Below are 23736 nucleotides of genomic sequence, written 5' to 3' on the forward strand. Positions count from 1 at the left end.
AATGCCACCTACAGTCAAAACTTCTATGGCCTAATCAGCAAGACATGCAGTGACCAGCCTAGCAACAAGTACTTTCAATTATTAGCATCCTTCAAGAGCTCCAAACCAACTGCCCAACTTAGCTTACAAGCATGCCCTTAAAGACGACTTTGTTTTTCATGAAATACCCTTTTTCTTCTTCCTTTAGCTCACAGCACAGATCAGGATCTACAAACATTTCAGGTTCTCTGTCCTCCTGTATTCCATAGATCCTGTCTAAGAAGATATTATATACAAAAATACACTTCTAATTAGTTCCTTACAAATTAATAACAATTTAAATATCACCAGCTACAAGCAGATGATGCTCTACTTGGCACCTACAACCACACAGTCATTAGCCATAAATCCCAAAGTGAAATAATGCTGTTTTCTCTACTTAGTTTATTAATATAAACCAATACCAAAACACAAAGTGGTTATAACACAAATTTTACACCAACACAAATATTTATACTCTTTTTTTTTTAATTGAAATACTAGCAGTTGAAATTTCAATTTCAGACAAAAAAAAAAATAAAAAAAAATAGCATGACAGCTTGCCACACCAAGAAACACATTTCATTGTTTAGTAAGAACAGAAACATTAAGTACAAGACTGCACTCAGTATAACAGAGGTGCTCCTACAAGTCCAGTTCATTAGAAACAGAAGATATTTAAGCTCAAGGCAAGCTGCGAGTGCCTAAACATAACAAAGATGTGCTCAGAAAGCTTCCTGCCCGGCCATTCACAACAAATAGAGCTTAAGAAGCAGTTAGGATACTTCGTGCCCTGTAAGGGAAAAGGGCACAAAAACGGCCTAACTTTTCCAGCTAGCTGGCTCAGTTTCCTACCACCCAGGCTTTTCCTGCAGGCAGGAGGTAGGGGAGAGCAGGAGGGGATGTCCGGTGCAGACTTGTGAACTTTGCCACCATACCACTCGCTTTGAAAGCGCTGGCCTAAGACACAAAGCCGCACAGACCGCACCGCTCATGCAAATGGAAACCCAGCCGGGAAAGCCCTCGTCTCCACTAACCCAGCTTCGCTTCTCAGCACAAAGCGACGAAAGATGCATCATCAACAGGTCACCCGGCTTCTCCTTTGTGCAATATGAAATGCTGCCCAACAGAAACCGGAAACAGCCCTCTGCCCCCAGCAGATTCCAAATGGAACAAATAAAGCCATCCCTGCCTGGATATGGAACCGAGGCTGCCCGATGCCTCCACTCACCGAGAAGCACGTTCTGAAGGCTTGGCAGTCCCGAAGAAAACAAACGAGCGGCCTTTAAAAGGCACGGCTCAACTACGAAGCAGCGCTTCGCAGAGCTCAGACAACAGCAGCTTTTGGGGAGAGGGAACGAAAACGCAACGAACAAGCAAGCCCCGGGTACAAAACACAACAGCCGCCTTTCCAACGCCCTCCGCTGCTCCCGGAGGCGGCACGCGAGCTCTTAGCTCCGTCCGAAACCGCATTCGGTGAAAGTTGCGCCGCTCACAAAGAGCCGACGGGGGAGGAGGGCAGGAGCGAGGGCTCTCAGAGCGAGCTTTCAGCCCGGCAGCTCAACGAGAGCCCGCAGCGGGGTGGGTGCAGCGCCGGGCCGGGGGGCAGCCCGCACAGCTCCTTTGTGCCGCGCGCCTCGCCGAGCCGCCAGCTCCCTTTGCTCCACTCGGGGAAAAGGGGATTACCCCAAACCCCCGAGTCCATAAAGCATCCGGAGTCTAAAGATAGCGCGATGTCGTAAAATTATTTTTAATATCTCCCCCTCCATTCCCTACCACCCCTCCCACTCTCCACCCCACATCGAGGATGGCTGGCTGCCGCTCCGTCACAAAGACACGGCGATCCGTTCGGAGACGGCGAGCGGGGAGGAAACAAAACCGCACGGGAAGCCAAGCGACCGGCACAAAGGCACGAGGGGGGGGAAAAGGGGGGAAGGGGGAAGGGAAAAAAAAAAAAGGAATTGAAGAGGGAAAGAAAAAACAACAACACAAACAAAACAAAACGGCCAAGGAGGTTGCAGCCGGCCGCCCGCAGCACAAAGCGGGGCTGGGGGCAGGCCCCGAGCGGCTCCCTACGGCCGTACGGCCGCGCGGAGGCGGGCTGCGTCGCAGCGGGCGCGGGACTTACCGCAGGAAGGCGGCAGCAGGCGGGAGAGGAGCTCGCGGCTCCCTGAGGCGGCAGGGGGGACCGCAGCGACGCGCCGAGCAGCGACGGACTGACGGACGGACTGCCTTCTGCAGGCGGAGAGCAACGCACAGCCGGGCGACACCGCCTTCACCACGCACCTCCCAGCCGCCGCTCCGCTCACCCAGACCTCTGGGTCGGCTGCCGCCGCGCGCCCGCGCACCCAACCGTCTGTGGGCGGGGCTAAAGGGGGGCGGGGTCAGGGGGCGGGGTGACGGCCCTGGAGCTCGGGGCATGCTGGGAGTTGTAGTGCCATCGTCTGGCGGTGTAAAGGGGGGTTGTGTGTAGGTGTAATATACGAATATATATAACCGTAGGTTTACAGAATCATCAAGGTTGGAAAAGGCCTCTGAGATCATCCCATCAACCCATCACCACGTCCTCCAGTTCCACATCTCCACTGTTCTTGAACACCTCCAGCAATGGTGACTCCACCACCTCCCTGGGCAGCTGTGCCACTGCGTCACTGCTCCTTTGGAGAAGAATTGTTTCCGAATACCGAACCTGAACCTCCCCTGGTGCAGCTTGAGGCCACTACATTGCTGTCACATGGGAGAAAAGGCCAACACCTATCTCCCTACACCTTCTTTTCAGGGATTTAGAGAGAGCCATAAGGTCTCCCCTGAGCCTCCCCTTCTCCAAACTGAACAATCACAGTTCCCTCAGCCACTTCCCACAACACTTGTGCTCCAGACCCTGAACGCAAACCCTGTGTCTGAGAGTGCTGCCCCAACGCTCCCTGAGCTCTGGCACTGGGGCCGTGCCCAATGGAGGCAGCCCATCACCCTCTGCAACAAAGCCTTTCCCCAACCCCCAAACCTTCTCCTGACCCAGCCCCACACCATCACCTCAAGCCCTGTCACCGTCCCCAGAGTGCAGAGCTCAGCGTTGCCCCTCCACTCCCTGTGAGGAGCTCTAGGCTTCCATTAGACCCACAGAAGTGTCAGCTCATCCACAACAAACTGGGAAAGGAGGAGGTTCTGGATGCCCTCTGTGTGCTTTGCAGCCCCTTGTCCTCCTGTGAGAGAAACTGGCGGGGTGGTGATGAGAACAGGATGAAAGAGAGCCCCGTGGAGAAGGCCAGCTGACAGCTCTGAGGGCTGCTTGGCTGATCCTGAGCGGAGGTGCGAGGTGACTCGGGCCTGAATGACAGTCACTGGGCACCGTGAGCACAACACACGGTGAGCACCGTGCTGCCGTGATCTGTCCTCCACTAGTGAGTCAGCCCACAGGCGGGTGGAAATGCTTTCAACCGTGAGTCAAAGCTGAGCTCTTCGCTGGAAGGGTTGAGCAAATCGATACACTGATGGGTCAGGTGTGTGGGCTGTGAGGTGCCCAGTGATGAGCAGCATGGGACTGCTTCAGAGGGAATCTTCACAGCCCCTTTGATGCACATGGAAACCAAGGCAGGCTAAAACTAAGCCTCTGTGCCACAAAGCCCATCTGCAAGCAGCAGACCACAGCACTGCAAAGACTAGTCCCCACTTCTTACTGCTGCTGGACCTCAGATGCATCAGTTTGTGCCATGTGCAACCACAGGTTAGCTGAAGAAACAAAGCAGCTTTTGAGATCTGTGATCCCATGGAAACACACAAAACCACAGATGTCTGTATGTCTTTGTTTACATTCAATTTAAGCAGCCAGAGCACTTTTTTTCCCCTGCCTTCCCCCCTGGCCCCCCTCCCCACCTCTCCTGCCGTATGTTATAGAAAACAACGTCATGCTTTCTGCTTGGGAGCTCTGTGCCAGAAGACCCATGGCAGCTTTCATTTAAGACACATGAACTGTGTGGTAACATGGAAATACTCCTTTCTTGGCTCTCCCTCAACATAGTGTCTGAGGCTGACATCCTCAGTAAGAAGACAAAAGGAAGGAGGCCACCATGGGCTCTGTCTAAATGTTTGTTTAGTGGTTGCTGCAGGGGGATTTTCACCTGGGCCCTCCCCAGCCACTTGTGTTGACCTCTTCCCTGAGGTCTGTTTCTGGATGCTACCAATGGTTTTTGTTTTGCTTTTGCTTTTTGGAATCCAGTTAATGGCTGTGTCTTGTTCCCAAATAATTTCAGCCAACACCAAAACCTGCTGCTTCCACCTGAAAGATGAAAGCACCTCCTACTGTTGCATGTTATTGTGTGTTTTTCAACCCTGAATTTGATTTGTTGCATCCTTGTGCTCCCACCTTGCAAAACTCCTCCTGCAGCCCCTTGATTTTTGCACGTTCCTCTGAAGTAAGTACCCATGACACTGGTGAGGAGAGGAAAAAGCCTTTCTTTGAATATTACCCAATGGAGAACATTCTGTCCTAGGCTGATGCCTGTAGACTTGAGTTACAGCAGCTTATTGCAGCGTATAAGGAATCAGAGAGCTGTGAAAGCACAGACTTGCTACCAGGAGCCAGCAAACCACCTTCCTAGCAAATGCTTTGCCCTGACCGTGCACCATCTGGGGATCTGGTGGTTCTGTTGATTCCTGCATGGCCCCAAGGGAGACACAGTGTTCCTCCATGGAAGGACAAATGTCTAATGGCCTGGTGATAGGTGGTCATAGGGCATGTTGGCTGCTTCCATGACAATAAAATGACAGCTGCTAGGAACTCAGCATCATTTTATTCCAGGCCAGTTATTGCCCTGGAATGGTTAGGAGAATGTCTGAGCTGGGGACATCTTGAAGGAAGCAGCTTTGATAGGTCACAGAAAACTTTGACAGCACTGGTACATCACCAGCTGGCCTCAGGACCAGAAAACCACTCAGGACATGCTTAATTAGTCCACGTCTCCATTGTCTTTGAGGCTTGATGATGGACCACAAAGTCCACTGATGGAACCCAACTCATCTCTCTTCCTCTGTGCAATGACCAAATTGACGCCCACTACAGCAATGCTCTCAGCCATGGAAAATGAGACATTCCCAGCAGGGAAACTAGGAGAAAACACGTTGTTTTTTTTAAAAAAAGCTTGTTGCCTAGTTGCAAGAAAAGAGGAGGAGAATTTAAACTGCCTCTTGGTTGAGCGCCCTGTGAGTCACTCGGATGCTGAGGTGTGGTATCCAGGCCTGCCAAGCGTGGCAGACCCACCCTTGCTCCCTACTTCTGCCGTGGGAGACAAACAGCTCTGTGTGGCAGGCTGTTGGCCCTGCTTTGGGTACTGTTGGTTGCCCAGGGAAGATGAGCTGCCCACCAAAAACGCCACCTGGGATGCTTTGGAATGGGGCACACGGATACGTCTGATGGGGCACTTCAAAAAGCTGCAGAAACGGCACAAGTGAAGTGTTGAGGAAGCCAAAACGGGGATTTTTCTGGCTCTGTGCTCATAGCAAAGCCAGGCTGTGACCTCGGCAAGGGCAGGAAACATAGGTGCGGTGTCCACGCCTGGATCTGGCTGCAGGAATTTTCCCTGCGTAGCAACAGTTGTTATGTAGCAATAACACTCAGCAATTTTTGAGGCACTTCAGAAATATTAATTAATCCGCATATCAGCCTCCTCAGGTAGGCAGCTAGATATTTTCACCTGTGCTTTATGGCTTGGGAAGGGGAGAGGATGAACTGAAGTGACGTCATGGCAGGAGGCTTGAATGAGGAGAAGAGGTGCAATACAGAGGCAGTAAGGACAAATCAACAGAAGCTCCACTGGAATTTCTGCTGGAGAAGTCTTTTGCCCTCTAGAAAATACGTGGGCCTGGTAGGCTTTTCTTTGCAGGGACAGAATTTGGAGGTGCAAGCTCCAGGGCTTATGATCCAGCCAGGAAAATCCTCACTGTTTGCCTCATTGTAAGGAAAACACAAAGAAATATAGCAAGCACGGCAGGAGAGCTTCAAAGGGCAACCAGGAGTAAGCCAGCAGCAGTGCACCCAGATGTGTAGGATGTGCCTAGATTTCCACCCAGTGAGGCAAACCTCCTATCAGAGGGACTTGCTGCTGCTCCTGCTGGCATTTTGCAGCTCGGCTTAATTACACTAATCACTGTGATGATGACTTCTGACATTCACCTTCATTAGCCATCGATGGCTGCGCTCAGCTGCCTCGGCACAGAGCTATCGATGCCTGCTTTAAATAACCCATGAGTAAAATCAGCAGGGAGACAGAATGTCTGGGCTCTCCCCTGGCACAGCCTGCATGGGACTGGCTGGGAATGCACGGCCAAAGCCAAAAATGCCATTTAGCCCTGACAGGAGGTGGGCATGACTTTTTGTGGGCATCTCAGAGATGAGAAAGCTCTTCTATTGGGTGGGCATCCTCAAACGCAGCGTTTCTTCTTGATGGCATCGGTTTGCAAATTAATGCCTGTGATAAATCCCCTCGTGAAGAATGAATTAGCAGAGACCTGTCATTCATTAACATTACGGCATGTGATACTTGTTTAAAATGAAGGAGAACGCCTGTTAATAGCAAGGAATAAGTAAAAATCAGCAGGCTTTTTTGCTGTGAAAGTGGGATAACCTTAGGATGAGTAGAGCTGGCCAAGATCCCCTGCTTTGGTGCTATGACCGGGCAGGCACTGCTGATGCTGGCTGTGGTTGGGTAACTCTCACTGCATCTTTTGGATGCTGAGAGCTGATGGCTGCTGCTGTAAATGAAGTAACAACTTAAGGAAGAAGTAAAATGTTTCCTTGATGAATGATATGATTTATGTATTCCTGCATTTTATTTGACTTTGTATTTAGCGTTTTCCTAAATACTGAGCTGTTCTGTGAGAGTGCATGGAAATAGCCTAGCGTAACCGTGCTCTGTGTGCAAGTTATAGCCAGCAGCAGGTTCTGAGTGCTTATCTCTGCATTGAAACCCATTGCTTTGCATCAAGTTAAATTTCTTGGTGTTGGTTTTGACATGCTGTACCTACTGCATGCATTGGCCAGCTTCTCTGCTGTGCATCTTTGTGCTGCAATGTGCAGTATACTCTCAGCGATGCAATGCATTTTTGCACTCCTGCCAAGGAGAATGCTGTCGCTTCAAAGCCACTGTGTGTGGTCAAGAGGTGGGAAGATTCTGAAGGATGCTTCTTCCCAGGAAAGGCATTCCCTGCCTCTTTCCTACTTTGAAACCATAGGAACACAGATCTCTGCTTTGGAGATTACCTTGGGTTGCACTGGGACACTGCTGATGACAGCATAGGAGAGCCACCCAGAAATGGAACTGGGACCCATCATGGTGAAGCAAGGAAAGACTTCTGCCCTGCCTTGATGAGCAGCCAGCTCCTGACCTGGTTAAATGCTGATTCAAAGGCAAGAGAAAACTTCCACAACCCCCCACCATGCCCTGCATCCCATTGCCAGTGCCTTTCCTACACTGCTGCAGATGTGGGCATCCCAATCTGCACCCATCCCTGCTGCAGGAAGGCAGGTGCACCACATATACCCCATGAACCCAAGATTTAGGTAAAAATCAATAAAACCCAATGGTCATACAGGTCTTGTGGCTGCAGCAGAGCTGGTAGCAAGCAATGAGCACTCACAGCGTCACTCCATCCTGGGCTCTGGTCCAGCATACTCCCCAGCTCCCTGTCAGAAATGAGGGAAAAAGAGGATGGAGGCTCACATACCCCTGGATTCTGTATGTCTGCCCGAATATGTATACAGATTTTGATACAACGAATACACTATTTTTAGTTTCCTTTGGGGTATGTTTGGGAGCAAGCCCTTAACTGTTGCTGTGCTGCTATAGAAACCGTATCCATGTACATGGACATGTTTACAATGGTTTTAAACGCCATAAACTTTCAAGGGCAAAGTCGAGCAGCTTATTTCCATTAAAGTCACTGCCCTGCTGTGGCTTTATCTTACTATTACATTTAGTAATTTAGGACCCTTCTCAGTGTTAGCTGGCCCTGTAAATTTTTCATTGCGAGAACGGCTCACCAGCAGCAACCTAACTGAATAAAACAATAATAAAAACAAAGCCAGCTTCTAGTTTAAGTTTCAGGAAGAGGGAAAGCTATTCTTTTTGTTTATTCTAAGACTTCCTAACTTCAGCCCTCCCCATCCCTGCTTAGCACCACATCTCCAGAAGTGTGTGGTGTGGTTGGATGGACTTTTTCTTGGAGCTCCAGCCCCGTGCTGGGACTGTGCTGCTCCCTCTGAAGCAGCACAAAGCTCTGCTCACTCTTCCTTAGGCTTAAGCTGGTTTTCCCCACGTTAGCTCAGATCTATAGGAAGCAAGTCTGTTCCAAAGCAAAGGGAACAAATGGGGCTTTACACTCAGCAGAGCTTGCTCCTAGCCTGTTTTAGTGCCTCAAACATAGGCACCTCCTTTCCTTCTTTCTTGTGCAAATCTGCTTGTGCTTACCTGGTTATTACTTGTAATTTTGTCCCAGCCAGCACTGTTTATTAATGTTTACTAGGTCATGCAACATGGAATAAAGCTGACAACAAACAAGCAGCAGCTGCAGTTAAACCCAAGCAGGTGAGTGGAGGCAGGTGTTTGTGGCTGTGCCAGCAGGTGGCTCTGGTTGTCATCCCTGCTCACAGGATGGAGGTGGTTCTGGTCCAGGTGCACTGGTTCAAACAACCAGCAGCCAAAATGCAGATCTTACTGCCAGTGAGCAGCTTCTGCATCACCCGTTTGGACCCAGAGCAATTCACGTGCTCCAGCATGAGGTCATAGGGTGCTCCTGCCTACACTGGTTCTGTGCTCATGCATGAATTGGCTGGGTGCCTAGCTATGAGCTGAAGAAGTCTCTCGAGTAAATTAATCAGGCCCTTGTGCTGACTTTAATCATGGCTCACTTGGGGATGAGTTGGGCGCTCATGCAGGCACTATCTGGGTGCTCCAGCGTGAGATAACTGGGTGCTCATGCGTGCTTGAGCGTGGCACTCATGCATCTGCTGATGGCTCACTGGGCTTTCATGTGTGAGCTAATTAGCAAGTGCAGTAATCCCTGCAGCTTCTGCCTGATCCGCTCCTTTCTGTGCTGAAGCTACTTGAACACAACCCGCTTATAAAATCTGCTTTCACCGTCATTGCAATCCAAATGCACACCCGACACAAGCTCTGCACTCCCTCCCCATGCCCCGGGCAGAGGAGTTTGCACTGAAGGAAGGCATACATGTGTTCACTGTAATCCCCTTCCTCACCCCACGAACACAGGCACAGGCATTATCAGCATTGCAGCCTGTGCTTTTAGCTGCTGCCAGCTCCACCCCATGCACCGTGGACCAGATTATCAGGGTCTACATGATCACAATCCAAATATATGGACTTTTCATGACTTCATCCCTCATCCCCACAGACCAGGCTGTGAGGTTAATGTGATAACAACTGAATGCAATGTTTATTATGAACTCTGTACCTTCTTCGTGCAAAAAACATAGCCAGGAAGGCCACAGCTATCTGAATGTCTCTCCATTGCAAACACCCTGCAGTGTGCACTGTAGGTCATGCTGCTGGTGTCTCCCAAGGCCCTGTGCTTCCTGTATCCCCCACAGGCAGGTGGGGGAGGAACAAGAGCCATCAGGCTTCGGGTGAGGTTTTCCATGGGCACATGGCTTTAATAAAAATGATACATTTTTAGTCAGATACAGAGACTTTGCAATCCCAGGGCCAGCTCTGGATCCTACTAGTCACACTCGCTAGCACCTTGTTTGGCAGATGGCAGTGCAGACGCTTGCAGAGTCAGGTCACAGCTCCTCACTGGGAATGCAGAAGTGCTGAAGCCATAAGTGGAATCTGGAAGGGGACAGGAGCAGAATGTGCTCACTTAGGACAGCACTGCAAAGGCATCTCTTCCTTCTGTAGCTTGTGGCTCAAGATTGGTCCACAGCCAACATGCCATCTGAGGGACCTGACACCTGAGCTGCCATCAGCGTGGCCTAAGGACACTGGATTTCAGTGACCTCTACCGGGAGAAGCTGTGGGTCCGCCCTGGAGCCTTGGGGCCAATGCATGCTGAGCTCAAGTCACTGCTGGGCTTCAAATCCCCATAGTCAAAGGTCAGAAGCTGTCCTTCTGCGCCAGAGACATCTCTGATCCACTCCCGTTTGTTCAGGAGGCCAAGGGACCTAGAAACTTGGCTTGTTAGCAAAACCTGGTGTTCTTCCAGAAAGCTGAGTGCGATGGGTTAAGGAAAGCTGACATTGGTGCCACACAAAATGGTGGCTTTTGGGTGGGAACTCCTCAAGAACTGCATCTACTGACAGCATGATGAGGAGAGTACCAAGCCACCACCCTGCACATGCAGACATGGGGCCTGCATCTGAAAGCCAGCATTATTTCAAAGCCAGAATCACAGAGCAGAGCAGGCACACGAAATTGTCACCATGGAGAAGTCGCCTTCAGCACAGAGCATCCCAAAATAACTTGTTCTGTGGCTCTGAAAATGGTTTACGGAAGCTGTAAACATGTCTCATGCATAAGCTGTCGTGGCAGAGTTGCTCTGTATGACGGCTGAGGGATGAATTCTTCACTATGTGAAGTGAAATTTCTCAATATGCGGATTTCTTGATGCAGTGCCTGCTCTCATTCCTCAGCAATATCTACAAGGCATGCAGGAGGAACATTCAGGTGTGCTCCTAAGTGATGCCACTGGGACTGTGTCCCCAGACTCACACATTTCATCCTGATGTGATCTCTGGGCAGCTTGCAAGAGCCACCCCATGGCCCCATGGCAGAGAGCCATCAACCAGCTTCAGACAGCCTCTGAGGACGACCTGGTGTAGGATACAACTCATCCTGTGCCCTGGCCACATGCTGAAGCAATTGGCCTGATATCGGCTGCTATGGCTGGAAGTGGGAAGCAGAGGTGCTCCAAACACTTGCATAAAAAGATTTCCACTCCCATACTCCTCAACTCTACCCACTATTTCACTGTAGAGGAGCCACGCTTGATTTTCAGCCTCTGCCTTAGACAGGGAACGAAGATGCCTTTTGCAGTCACTCTTGAATCATGATAGACCTGAAAAGATTCCCCCAGTTTTTGAGGGGTCAGCTGAGGTCTTTGATTTGGCTTGAAACTAAAGTTGCCTCACTCTCCCTCCAAGTCACCGAACCCTTGAAAAGCAGCACTTTCCCCCTTATTGTTCATGATTGAAGTCATTTGTAAAAGGAAAGCTCATTTTAAAAGCAAAGATACTTTGAAGCAAAACAAAACAAAACAAACAAATAAGTTTTCTTATGGAAACCTCAACATTAGTCATGTAGCATAAAAAAAAGGCAAAACATCACACTTGAATGGATCACTGGGGATACCTCACTCTTTGTATGGGAACCATTTGCAAGCTGCAACCTTGTTCAGTATGCAATTATTTTCTCCTATATACTTTGTCCATGTGCTGATCTGAGGTGATCGTGCACACAGTGAGAAAAACTTGTTGCTACAATCACCGTGTCCCTCTGGTGTCAGATCAACACCCAAAGGGAGCAGCGTAGAGATCCCTTATATGCCACAAGCATTGCTAAGTTCTTGGCCATCTGCCACCTAAGATCAGACCACAACTGGTTGTATGCTACATTATTTATTAGAGCAAGCTACTGATATTAAGGACAAGGTCAAGAATAAGGGGAAGCAGAAGGAAAAGAAGGTAAAAATACGACATTTCTAATGAAAAGGGAGCAGACAGACCTTGCAGAGAACATATCCTTGTAGCACAGTCATCAGCCATATGGTTTTTAAGTTCTTTCTTCCTGATGAAGGATGGGGTCCCCTCAGCACACTGCATTATGCAGTGATTTATTTAGGGTGTCAGAGCAAACCTAACCCATGTTTCCTCACCACCAGCCTTCAGCACCCCAAGGACCAAAGTTGCTATATTATAGAACAGCAACAGTAGCCAATACATTAAGAAGTAGTAATAACACATCATTATTGCTATGGCTGTCTAACCTACATGAGCAGGGGAGTTTTCTTCTTGCGTGCAGCACCTGCCATCCTATTCCACCCTATTGTGTATTCCTTGTTTTGGTAACTTTTGGGGGCTGTTTATTTTTAGTGTAATAGCTCATTTACTCATGTGTTCCTCATACATTTATTAATGACTAAGAAATCAGTTGTGCCATCCGCCGTAATTAAATACATCAAGTCAAATCTCGCCTGCTATTACAGATGAGGCAGGCAAACTTTTTTTTTTTTTCCCTGCATTGAAGAAATTAACTATATTAAGATGTACACCCAACAGGATGCAAGCGGAGCACTCCTAGAACTGAAAGCTGTGCTGCACAAAGCCTCGGGAGATCAAAGGTTTTCTGCATTCCTTGAAGCCGTGCTTGAAGCAAACAGCAATTTTTTTTTTTTTCTCCTCAAAATCCTGCATTTTATTTTGAGATCAGTGGGAGCTGATGCCATGTGTGTTTGTTCTCAGTTGTTAGTGGTTTGCCAGAAACCATAAAGTGCTGTGAGCTCATCCTGACATCCTGAGGTCTCAGTAGAACGCAGGACCCAGTCTCAGTTTAGGCAGCACCCATTAAAATCATTGCATGTGAAACCCTACCAGCTCCAGTCTCCTAATGTCTTCATGGACACAGGAAAAAGGAAAGGTTGTTCCTTGGCCCAATCTGCCCAGGGTCCTCCCAAGGGCAGCTGTCCACAAAACAAGCTGGAGGATTTGGAACTGTGGTTTGGCATTCTTCATTTTATGTGAAGAAGGTGTGAGAGAGGGGAGCAATAAATGAGTTTTCCTTCTGTGCAAGCAAGTGTGGTGAGTCACATCACACTTGTGCTTTCATCAGGACACCTAAAAGAGTGGAGGAGTGGTGGTGTGGGTCCCAGCCCTGTCTAGACTACATAACACCTCCACAGAAGGAGAACAGGCAAAGGAATAGGCTCCTCTCCATACAGGGGAGGAATGGTGACCCAGTAATTAAAACCTAAACAGAGACATTGTCAAGCCACAGTGCCCCAGCACTGCATGCTGACCTGCTCGGGTGGGGAGCAGCACTCTCGTTTGATCTGCATGGCCAGAAATGTTCTGTGTGCTCTCCTAAAAGCAGAAGTCACCTAATAACCTCTCAGGGTCAAGAGAGGGCCAAGATCCCATGAATTTCCATTTTGCAACATTGTTTAAAATCAAGGAAATTGCTGAGAACAGCTCGGTGTGGCCCAGTGAGAGCAGCAGCTATTCCCACTCATAGCAGCAAAGCCTGGGGCACAGGGATGCCCAGGGCATCCACCTCTCACCTGCACCCAACCTTTCTGTACTGTGCACAGTTTCTCTGATTTTGGGTTTCCCGAATTTCCTCTTCTCATCTTGTTTTTATCAGAAGTCTTTAGAACTGTGAAATCATTAAAGTTGGAAAAACCATTAAGATCATCGTGTCCAACCATCAACCCGTCACCACCATACCACTGAACCATGTCACTCAAGCCACCCAAAGTCTCCATGCTACTCCAAAATAAAATATTTCTTGGGAAGAAAGCCAGCTCAAACCTTTGCTCTGCTTTTTGTTGTACTGCACAGAGAAAGGGCAAGCCCCAAAGATGCAGATCCTCCAGTTGCTGCTTCAGTTCACAAGTTCACACACCAATCATTTAGGTACAGCAACCAGTCCAGGCGGGATGCTGGGGCTGCCTATTTCCCATGCGTCAAGCAGGCAGCCCTTTTGACCTGAGGGACTTGGCTTCCTATGGCGGAAACCCAAAAGGGACAGAGTTCACTCAACCCCAAACAAACCTCTGCTTGAGCTGTGTTGTTTGGGTGCCTTCACTGTGGAAAGCAATGAGTGCCCTGCCCTGCAGGTCGATGGGATGCGCTCTCCTTCCCCCTGCAAGAGGAAAGAGCACTTGCAAACCAAACACACGAGCAAATTTGCACGGGGGGATGCCCTGATGGCAAATGGGTGTTTTGGTGCAAAGGCATGGCCAAAGCCTACTGCTGAGGGATCAGAGGGCTCGGTTGCTGAAGTGCTTAGTCATTTCAGATGGGTTCTGCATCATCTGGGCTGTGTGCTCTGGTGACTCATCTGAGCAAGGGCTGAAGGGATGCTAAGGAACACAGCAGGGCTACAAGCAAAGCTCCATTTCTGTGGCTAAATGAATTTAACACCCAAGTAGCAACTCTTTGTACTTCATAATTGCATTGTATGTTAAGTGCTCAGATACAGCAATGCACCAGCGTGGCAAATGACAGAGGAAATGTCAGCAGATGCTCATGCTGTGACCTCTACATTCAAACCTCTCCATGTTGGGTATGACTTTTTTCCTCTCCGAGCATGGTGCAAGGATGCAAAGGAAATTTCAGACTCAGGAAACAAGCACCAAGAAGATTTAACTCTTCTCTTCCTCTTCCAGAGAGCCAGGAGGAGGTGATGGCAGAGGCACAGTGCAGGAACAGGCTGTCCCCATCCCTGGAAGCACTTCATCATCCCACAGCGTGCCATGACGCAGGGACATTGAAGTGCTGGGAGCTGGAAATATTTTCCTTTACTTCCTTTAAAGGGTGAGAAGGGGACAGAGCAGGGGAGAGGATGACTCGGTCTATGAAAGAAAAAAATGAAGAAAGTTGAAGATGTGGAGCACTTGGCAGAGACCCAAGGCACAAGAGCACAGAGACCGTGAGAAAAATGTCAGTTTATTGCCCAAGCGGATGGAAATCAGATGTCACAGTAGGGTTTCACAGGGCTGGTAAATGAGTAAAGGAGAGGGGGGGAAGGAAGGGAAGATGGAGGAGGGAAGGAGGGAAAGAAGGAGGGAAGGAAGGAAGGGAGGAAGGGAGGGAAGAAGGGAGGAATACAAAGAAATACTAAGAAAGAAAGAGAGACAAAGAAAGAAAAAAAAAAAAGAAAGAAAAAACCCACAAACCCTCCTTCTCGACACCCACGCAGCACCTTTGTGGGCTTTCAAGCCCTCTGCAGGCGATGTCTGGGATCAGGGCTCCCTCTAGAGGGTTTTGAAGACCCAACGAAAGGCCATGACGTGGCCTTCAGTCACGGGGCCGAAGTTATCGCGAGTCTCAGGCACGACCAGCTGCATAAAGCCAAAGGAGCAGCTCCACTGTCCCATCCTGTAGGGCAAGGGCACAGTCCTCCCTTCCCCAGAGGTCCTGCTGGCATGGGTTGGCATAAAGAGCCTTCTCCATTTGCCAAAATGAGCATCTGCAGCTCCTTGGAGGCTCGTCCGGCCAACCAAAGGGCTGGGAAGCTGTGGGTCCACCGTTTGGAAAGGTGCTGCTGGACTGGAGGATTGGAGATGTCCCCAGCAAAGGCGTGTGCAGCCTTTGGTCTCTCACTTGAACACAGTGGTGGCATGGAGGAAGAGGAAATTTCCCCTGAGCGGGAACTTTGCCATGCTATCAACCAGGCTGGCTCACTGAAGCAGGACTTTGGGGCCATGATGAAGCGACCTTGGAGGATGACCCAGCTGGATCGAGTCCCCATGGCTCACTGAGGGCCCGTCTGCTGCCAGCTGAGGGTGGTGGCAGTGACTTACAGTTACAGGCCTGCCCCCAGCCATTTCCAACAAGCATTCCCCTTTCCTAACAGACCTGCTCAACACCCCTCTGAGATGTTTGGCCATAAAGAGTAGCTGTGAAGCTCAAGTATTGCTGCTGAAAATTTCATTACAGTGCAGACTACCCAAAGCAATGGGAGACTTCAAACACGTCCATAAAAAAGCAAAGAGATGTGAACTCATCCTAGAGGTTTTAATTAGAGTGACTGCAGGTGGCAGGTCGCTGGGCTGTGGCCTCACCCAGGCTCTGCAAGGGGATTGCAGCTTTCCAGCTGCTCGGGCTCAAGTTGCAAGTAGAGAGAGGTCACGCATCTTAAAAAAAAAAAAAGAGAGAAAAAAACAGTGGTAATGTTGATTTAGCTGCCTGGTTCACCTGGAGCCTCTCGGGGTTTGCAGCAATGGTTTCCTCACCAACATTCACTAGATGGTGCTCTGCACCCTTGGTAACGATGCGATGCCTGGGAGTGGAGCTCCGTCGTTGCAGGCCAGTGGGGCAGTGAGCCCCAACAGCAGAAGCTGCAACCTCGTTAATTCCTGCACGAGTGCCAAAATAATCCATGCATGAACACCTGATTAATTTGTGCATGAGCACCCATGTAATTCATGCATGAGTGCTCAATTAATGTATGCACAAGAGCTCAAACAGCTCGTGCATAAGCACCAAATTAATTCATGAAAGAACAATCAATTCATTCATTCATGGGAACCCAATTAGCTGATGCGTGAGCACCCAATTAATTGATGTATGAGTCCAATTACTTCATGCATGAGCACCCACAGAGCTCAAGTACGAGCAACCAATGAATTCCTGCATGGGCACAAGAGGAATCCACACCTTAACACCAAACTCACATGCATCCATGCTCCCTCTTTGCTTTTGCATGAGCACTCAGTGAATTCACCACACACGGGTGCTGGTAAGTCCATGCACAGTGCCTGATCAGCTTGGGCATGGGCTGCACAGGGCCACCCTTCTTTGGAGACCTTGCAAAGCCCACACCAGATTTGGGATCTCTGAGTACCACCCTAAGGCCCACAGCCCAACCAGCTACATGGTGGGTCCCTTCTGCAAGGCAGTTCTTGGGCACAGGCACAAACATGAGCTATTTATTCTCTCTAATTCATGTCTTGGGTCTCCTAAGTTGAATTATTTCCAACCCTGTCTGGTTTTTTTAAGCTGTTAGAACAACATCAAGAGAAATCAAGTCACTAGATCACGCCACCATCACTTCCTGCACTCCAAATTGGACCCACCCTGAACAAAAGAAGTCTTTTCTCAATGTGTACCAGGCAAGCATCCTCAAACTCATTTCTTCCTGAAGAGGCAAGAAAAAACACAGCTTTCCTGTGTGGATATTCAGGGCTTGGAGATGAAGAGTGAAGGGTAGCCCATGGCACACTCATGGCGCTGCTGCCTGCTGCTGCCAGGGCTCTGCTGGGGCAGGATCAGCACCCTGGGCTCCTTCAGCATCATTTTCCCACACGTTCATCCCATGTGTGAGTTGCACCCAAGCCCGTGACTCTGTGCTGAGATGCCTTTGGCAGAAGGAGCTGTGCTAATCTCCCGACACAGGGCTGTCCCGGCTCTGCACGGATAAAATAAATATTTAGCTGTAAAACATCTAACAGTTTTCAAAGGGCTCGGGATGGCCCAAGCGTGTTTAGACTGCATGCATAGCAAAGGGTGCATATCCCTTTCATCATTGCCTTATGTCTTTGGTGCTTTTATCCAGAGATCTTCACCATGCTCCCCAGAGAGGCTGCTCCTGTTCCCTTTGGAAGGAGTGGTGAGGCAGTGGCACAGCTGCCTGGGGAGCAGGGAGGTCACCATCCCTGGAGGTGTCCCTGAACTGTGAAGATGTGGCACTGAAGGGCACGGTCAGTGGGCACAGTGGGGATGGGTTGGGGTCCGAATTGGTGAGCTTAGTGTCTTTCCCAGTGACTCTATGAGTCAATTCTATGACTCTATTCCTTCTCCTTGGCAGTCTCAACTTGATTTTATTTTATTCCAGCTTGCATCCTGCTAAAAGAGACACACAGGCTCTTGCCAAGGCTTGGAATTAACAGTTTTAGAAACAAATGCAATTTTTCAGGCTTTGGGTTCTTAATGCCATCAGCTTTCCAAGAAATTTTAAATCCAGTAAAATTCACCCCAATCCCATAATTGCTCATAGAAACAAAGGCCGGGCAGATTATTTGCGCCAAAAAGTTGGCAGGCTTGCAGCTTTGTGAAATGCAGCTTTGTTGGAAGAGTGATCTGTTGTGGGGGAAAAAGCACATCACTGGTATTTCTGATTCTAGAAAACAAGCGGAAACAAGGCGTTTCAGAAAGAAACAACCTTTAAAAATAGCACATAGCAAGTAGGAAGGCTTACACCACTAGCTTTCAGCCCTGCCCTGCCTGCAGCTGAAAGGAAAGGGGCAGGCAGGGTGATTATATTTTTAGGCTCCTGTTCTTGCCACGGATGCAAGGAAAGCTGCTTTTCCCAATGCTGGCAGGGAGCACTGTGCTGTGGGAATGTCTGCCTGCCACAGCTCCAGGGAATGGTGGTAGAAGGCAGCTTGGAGCCAGCAGCTTGTTTGTGTGGGGCCAGCCCAAGGATTCACTCAGCACCAGCATTTCAGGGCAGTTCTCAGAGGATTCCTTACAGGGAGGTCTGCATAAGATGAACATGGAGCTACAGCACTTAGAGTGAGGAGCTCCTTTCAGCTTGTTTGCACCACAGACAGCAAAGCAGATGCAGGAATGGGGCACGTGTGCCTCCAAGCTGTTGCTCTGTGACAAGCTGAAGGGCTTCCCGAGGCTGTTACAGGCACCTGGAAGTGTAGGAAGCAGATCTGGACCAAGCCCTTGAGCCACAGGTGCAGAGCAGGCATATTAGAAGCAGCAAGGCAGAAGTAAGGCCCTCTGCTGTAAGCATGGGTTCCAAGTCATTTACTTACAGCTTCATGCAGAGTGTAGATGTGGCACTGAGGGACATGGACAACAGGCATGGTGGGAAGGATTGGTGATCTTAAATGATCTTAGAGGTCTTTTCTACCCTCAATGATTTTGTGGTTGCATGAGAAGTGGGGGCAGTAGCTGCTTTATTAAAAAATAATATATGATAGAATGACAAGAACCACATAGTACAGACTTAGTTCTTCATTAAATGTAAACAATAGCATTGTATTGTAGTAGAATTCACCTCTGTGAGATTACTGCAAGATATTCAGCATTTCCAAGCATCAGGCATCCAGGAAGATTTTCCAGACACCAGCAAGGCATCATCAAATCTAGCAGGCACAGCAAATAGAGGCAGAGGTCTTGCAATCCAGTCAGTTCTCATTCAGGCTTCCCAAAGCGAGCCCATGGTGTTGAAGCCACATTACACTCTATCTCACTCTATCCAGCTCAGAAAACAAGAAGTGGTCTGTGAAGCAGGCTTCACTCCCCATCAGGTTCTGTGGCGTCTGTATGGCTGATATCCCAGCAGAAGGGTTGCAAAGCACACTCCTGCAGGAGGCAGCCACCAAACGGGCACAGCTCAGGAAAAGCAATCCACTGCTCCCACATCACCTGGGTCTCCCCTGTCTGAAAAGAGGAGCGAGTGGGTGGCAGGGGCACAGATCTGCTGTTACTGTGGGGTCACTGATGGAGGCATCGACACAGTGACAAACTTCAGTAAGAAAGTCAGAAGGAAAAACAAGGCAGAGGGACAGAGATAATAGTGTGTGCTGAGATGTGAGCACATTGTCAGTTTCTAGAGTTAGAGCAACCTGAAATAAGCTGGAGACTTGCAGCTGTGTCGGAAGTATTCAGCCATCCCTCTTCCCCTACCCACCATAGCTCCCAGGAAAGGGTGAGGGCAACTCTCTGTGCCAAACATCTGCTGACAGCCCTCCTCACACTGGGAGGAGCAGCTCTGTCATCACAAAGGTATACAGAGCTACTCATCTACAGGGCCTCTTCCTCCACTGATCCACGGCAAAATGAGCAGAGGAGGGTGCATGTTTGAGGTGGAGCTGCAAACAGCTGAGCTCAGAGAATAGGGGAGGAGGACAAGTCTGCAGGCACAAGCTGTGCTAATCCAGAATATATTAAAAAAGAGAAAAAGGCAAAAAAAGGGCAATTGTTACTGGAGGGAAGGACCAGTGGTTGCAGGATGCTCAGCTCTTACTCCTCTCTCTAAAGCACTTGTCATAACATCACTGTGCCACAGGTCTCAGGCCACTGTACTTGATGGCTGAGGTGGTGGTTCCAGCAGTTCATTACTGTGCTTCCTTATGACTAACGCCAGCCGAACAGCAAAGATAAAACAAGTCAGTGCCAGCAGTACAACTAGAAGAGAAACAAAGAATTAGGTTAGCATGCGAAAGAACAACAGTGCTTTTTGTCATTCTCTAGCTCCTCAGACAGCAGGGAAAAGACCAAGGCAAACCCACAGGCCTCTGTCTGGGAGCCATTACCCCTATTGATGTTAGGTGGCTGCCATGGGGTAAGGCAAATCTGCTCTGATTGATAAGCAGTAACATACCCAATGCTTCCAGGTCAAGGCATGTCTAAAAAGGGGAGATATTATAGACACGGGCATAAAGACACACGGCATTAACAAGTAAGTCCAAGAATAGTTGAACTATATAAAGAAACAGGCACCAGTTTGGGAAAAGCACATCCTTGCCCTACCAGTCAAACAAGCCAAACCACTATAAATGAAAGTTTGCTGGTATAAAGGCAAGAGAAGCACCTACTGCAGGAATAGAGCTGTCTGTCAGAGCTTATGCACCTCCACATTGCAGATGGCCATAACCACCAAGGCAGGAGTCAATGGACTCGTGGCTACTCGTGGCTTTGGCAGACAAGCTCTGCTCAGTTCCTGCTGGGTGCTTCTAGGCAAATCCTGACTCCCAGCTGCACACCCTGCCCATACAGCAGAAGGGAACACACATCAAGGTGGCTGTGATGCTGGCAGTGCGAGCTTAGGAACTGCCTTCAGCCACTGGCACACAGAATTGGGAGGGCTGAAGGGTGACAGTGTGCTCTCTTCTGTTGATCTTGTAGTAGGAATGGGAATCTCAAACTGCTTCAGCAAGACAGGGTTTGCACATCTCCACCTCTTTCATGCCAGCGTAACTACTCATAATGACACAGCTTTTGCCATGCTGTGGTCTGTACAGCATGTATACAGCTTAAGCCCTTTTACAGTGTATGACTACATCCAGCACAGCTACAGTGGCCTGCAGCAACCAAATAATCCCGGCCAAACTTGTCAGTGCTAGCCTAGACTGCACAGGAGAGGAGTGTGTGCAGGTCTTTGCATGGTGGAACTCAGACACAGCTCCTGCTTGGGTCAGACATTAAAGCACTGCTCCATAATCACAAGCAATACAAAGCAAAGCCCACAGGCTTCATCCCAGCCCTGTGTTCTGTGTGCCTGCTCCGTGTCAAAGGGCAGGGAGCTACCAGCACAGCACCAAAAGCTCACAGGGCTGGCAAGTTTCTCTGGGACAGCACAAATGTGTGATTGCAGGGCAAATTTATTGCACTGGGAAGCGAACAGGAGGCAACACTAGGTTTGATTTCAACCCCAAGGCTCACAGGCAATAACTTCAATTGCAAAGAGAAGCACACTGCTCCAAAGATTATGAGAGATTCACCTATAAAAACACCGTTGGTGGTTGGGGAGGAAACGGAGAAGTCCTTGCACATGCTGCCAGTCAGAGCTATTATGACCACTGGGTAGACAGTGAGGTTATAACGGACGTACTTATCAAGAAAGAAGTTTTCCTGACAAAACCTGTGGAGAAAAACAATGACCAAGTAGTATCTTTGCTTCTTTAGATTTCCCCCCCTGCCCCCCATAAAAAGCTTAAGATAAGAGTCAGATGAAGAGTCCTTTGTTGGAGGCACAGACCAGAGCTCAAAATATTCATATACTAAAATTTATAAGATTAATTAAAAAATTATCAAGGGTAAACGTAGGCAAAAAAACCCTGTATTAAATGCAAGTTTTCTGCAAGTGGAAAGGTATGAAGGAGAATCAACATGTAAAAAACCCCCTTGCTCCTCCCAAGAAGGGGCTTGGCCATGGGAAATGGATGTTTTTTTGCCCAGTGTAATACCCCATGGTTATACTACAGCAAGATTACAAAATCAAAACTGGCTTTGAGTGACAGTTTTCATTCTTTGAGAGGGACCGATTGTGATACACTAGAGGTAGAAGAGCTCTTCCAGGCCCAGAGGGAACTCAGGAGGTTGCTCACCACATGACAAGCACGAGGGTAAGGATGCTCAGAGATGCAGTGGTTGCTGTCTCATTGGACACATCCCACTTGTAGATCAACACAATGGCAAAGTTCAGCAGAGTGGCGATGGTGGTCCATGTGGCATACAGTGCCAGCCCGTTCTGCACCTGCCACGAGTACAGCAAGAGGACAAGGGTGAGGATAAGGAACCCAGATGCTTCCAATTTCTTTTGTTCTGCTTGCATCTCATCAATAAGGGTGGACAGGACAGTGCCCACCCCCACTTTGTGCCAAGGGACTTAGAGACATTCCCAGCAGAAACATTTACACATGCACGCCCAGCTTTGCAGCTCCACTGACAACCCTCTCAGCTCCTTGAACATGCTTTTTCAGCTGCTTAATTGCCACCTACTAGGATTCGGATGAGCCAGAGATCAGCTTGGTGGCCCTTCATGAACCACGTGGAATGGATACTCAAGGCTCTGTGTGAAATGAAGAGAGCAGCCCCTGTGGTAAAAGTGAGGGCTGCCAACAACAGCAGGGCTGGGAGGAGGTATCTAGGACAAAAAAGAAAACAACACACAACATACAATGCATTTTTTCAGTGGTGTCACAATGCCTTAATTCATAGCTTTAGAGTTTGGCCTTTACTGACTTTAAGCTAATCAAGCCTTTAATAAAGGTAATCACTATGTGTAGGCCTCATTTTGACATACTGTTTTACTCCTAATCATTAAGTTATTATTTCCTCACTGAGGCTGATTTCTTCATCTGTTGACAATGGTACTATTATAAGCCCTTCATGCCAGCACGATGATGAAAACAATCCAAGGCAATGAGCTTAACTGTATTTACAAAGGCTGTCATGGCTCTTGTCCTATCTGCTGGATGAAACACTGAAGAGCAGCAGTTGTTAAGAGATAAAACTTCAACAGCCCATCTATCTCACGGGCAAGATGAAAATTGCAAATAACAAAATAGTTATTAAGGGTAGATTTTGCCAAGGCTTGCCCAGTTGTTTCAGTAGTCCCAACATTACGGTTAGAAAGCTGCTGTAACAAGAGCGGCTTACTCTCTGTCCCACAGAAACAGCCATCCAACATTGAGGCCGTTATTCAGAATCCATGCCATGTAAAAAGGTACTGGCAGCAAATCTGGTTTCATGAAGACACATCCAAGTTCATTTCTGTAAGGAAAAAGAAGGCACCCCATCAGAATCCTCCACAAGCACTTTTCTTTCCCACATCTCCCCAACGAAGGACCACAGGCACTCAGGAAGCCCCTTGCAGTGCTGGCAGCACACCAGAGACAGATCTGTGCCCACTGCTGCCTGCACACACTGCACAGCCCACAAGGCTTCCCAGCACAGTCAGGAGCAGGGACAGGTGGGATAAGGAGAAAGTAAACACACCTGGATTGCAAACAGAGCATGTTTTACAGTGGTAGAATTGAGGCCATCAAGAATTTCTCCTTCAGAAGCCTGCTTTGTAATTCTTCTGGCCCAACTTTCCTTACAGTGTATTTTGTAGGACTTTATATACCTAAACTCAACAGTGTCACCTGGAACCTGACAGCATTCAGTGCTGTGTATCTGGAGAGCAAGAAACAGACACTTTTGTGAAGGAAGCAACAGACACTTTTGGAAGGAAGCAACATTCCTTCCAAGGCAGTGGGCAGCCTAAACAGACAGCTTCCATTTGTGGCAATCCAGTGCTTGACTTTGCTATTTGGAAGGAGTATTAATAGAAATTTTGCAATCTAGTTATCTGAATTTTTTTTTTTAAAGAAACTGAAATACATATATAAAATGCCATCACATGGATAGATTTCACCTCCTACATGAACCATTAACAGAACTGGAACATTTAGTTCTACCATCACAGGTAATCACTGCAACAAGTGTTCATTGCAAGACTTTAGAGAGGGGAAAGGCAGTTTTCC

At 48.6% G+C, this 23736-nt stretch overlaps 2 protein-coding genes across 3 annotated transcripts in view; both read right to left on the bottom strand.

Moving 5' to 3' along the window:
- The window catches only part of PELI1 (pellino E3 ubiquitin protein ligase 1), a 44026-nt gene extending 41792 nt beyond the window's left edge, over nt 1-2234 (bottom strand). For both annotated transcript variants that reach the window (XM_042821470.1, XM_042821461.1), the window contains exon 1: nt 2147-2234. The gene's annotated coding sequence lies outside the window, so the exon portion shown is untranslated. The remainder of the gene's footprint in view (nt 1-2146) is intronic.
- Nucleotides 2235-18656: 16422 nt separating this feature from the next.
- LOC122157581 overlaps nt 18657-23736 on the bottom strand; it is a 32810-nt gene continuing 27730 nt past the window's right edge. The window contains exons 6-10 of the mRNA XM_042813392.1: nt 22868-22981; nt 22208-22352; nt 21814-21962; nt 21208-21347; nt 18657-19891 (exon numbers count right to left, since the gene is read on the bottom strand). Of these exons, the coding sequence (XP_042669326.1) occupies nt 19776-19891; nt 21208-21347; nt 21814-21962; nt 22208-22352; nt 22868-22981 (664 nt within the window). The 3' untranslated portion in view covers nt 18657-19775. The remainder of the gene's footprint in view (nt 19892-21207; nt 21348-21813; nt 21963-22207; nt 22353-22867; nt 22982-23736) is intronic.

Source organism: Centrocercus urophasianus, unplaced genomic scaffold (assembly GCF_019232065.1).
Source record: "Centrocercus urophasianus isolate 14NV4802_14NV808 unplaced genomic scaffold, USGS_Curo_1.0 seq_10, whole genome shotgun sequence".
NCBI classification, from domain to species: domain Eukaryota; kingdom Metazoa; phylum Chordata; class Aves; order Galliformes; family Phasianidae; genus Centrocercus; species Centrocercus urophasianus.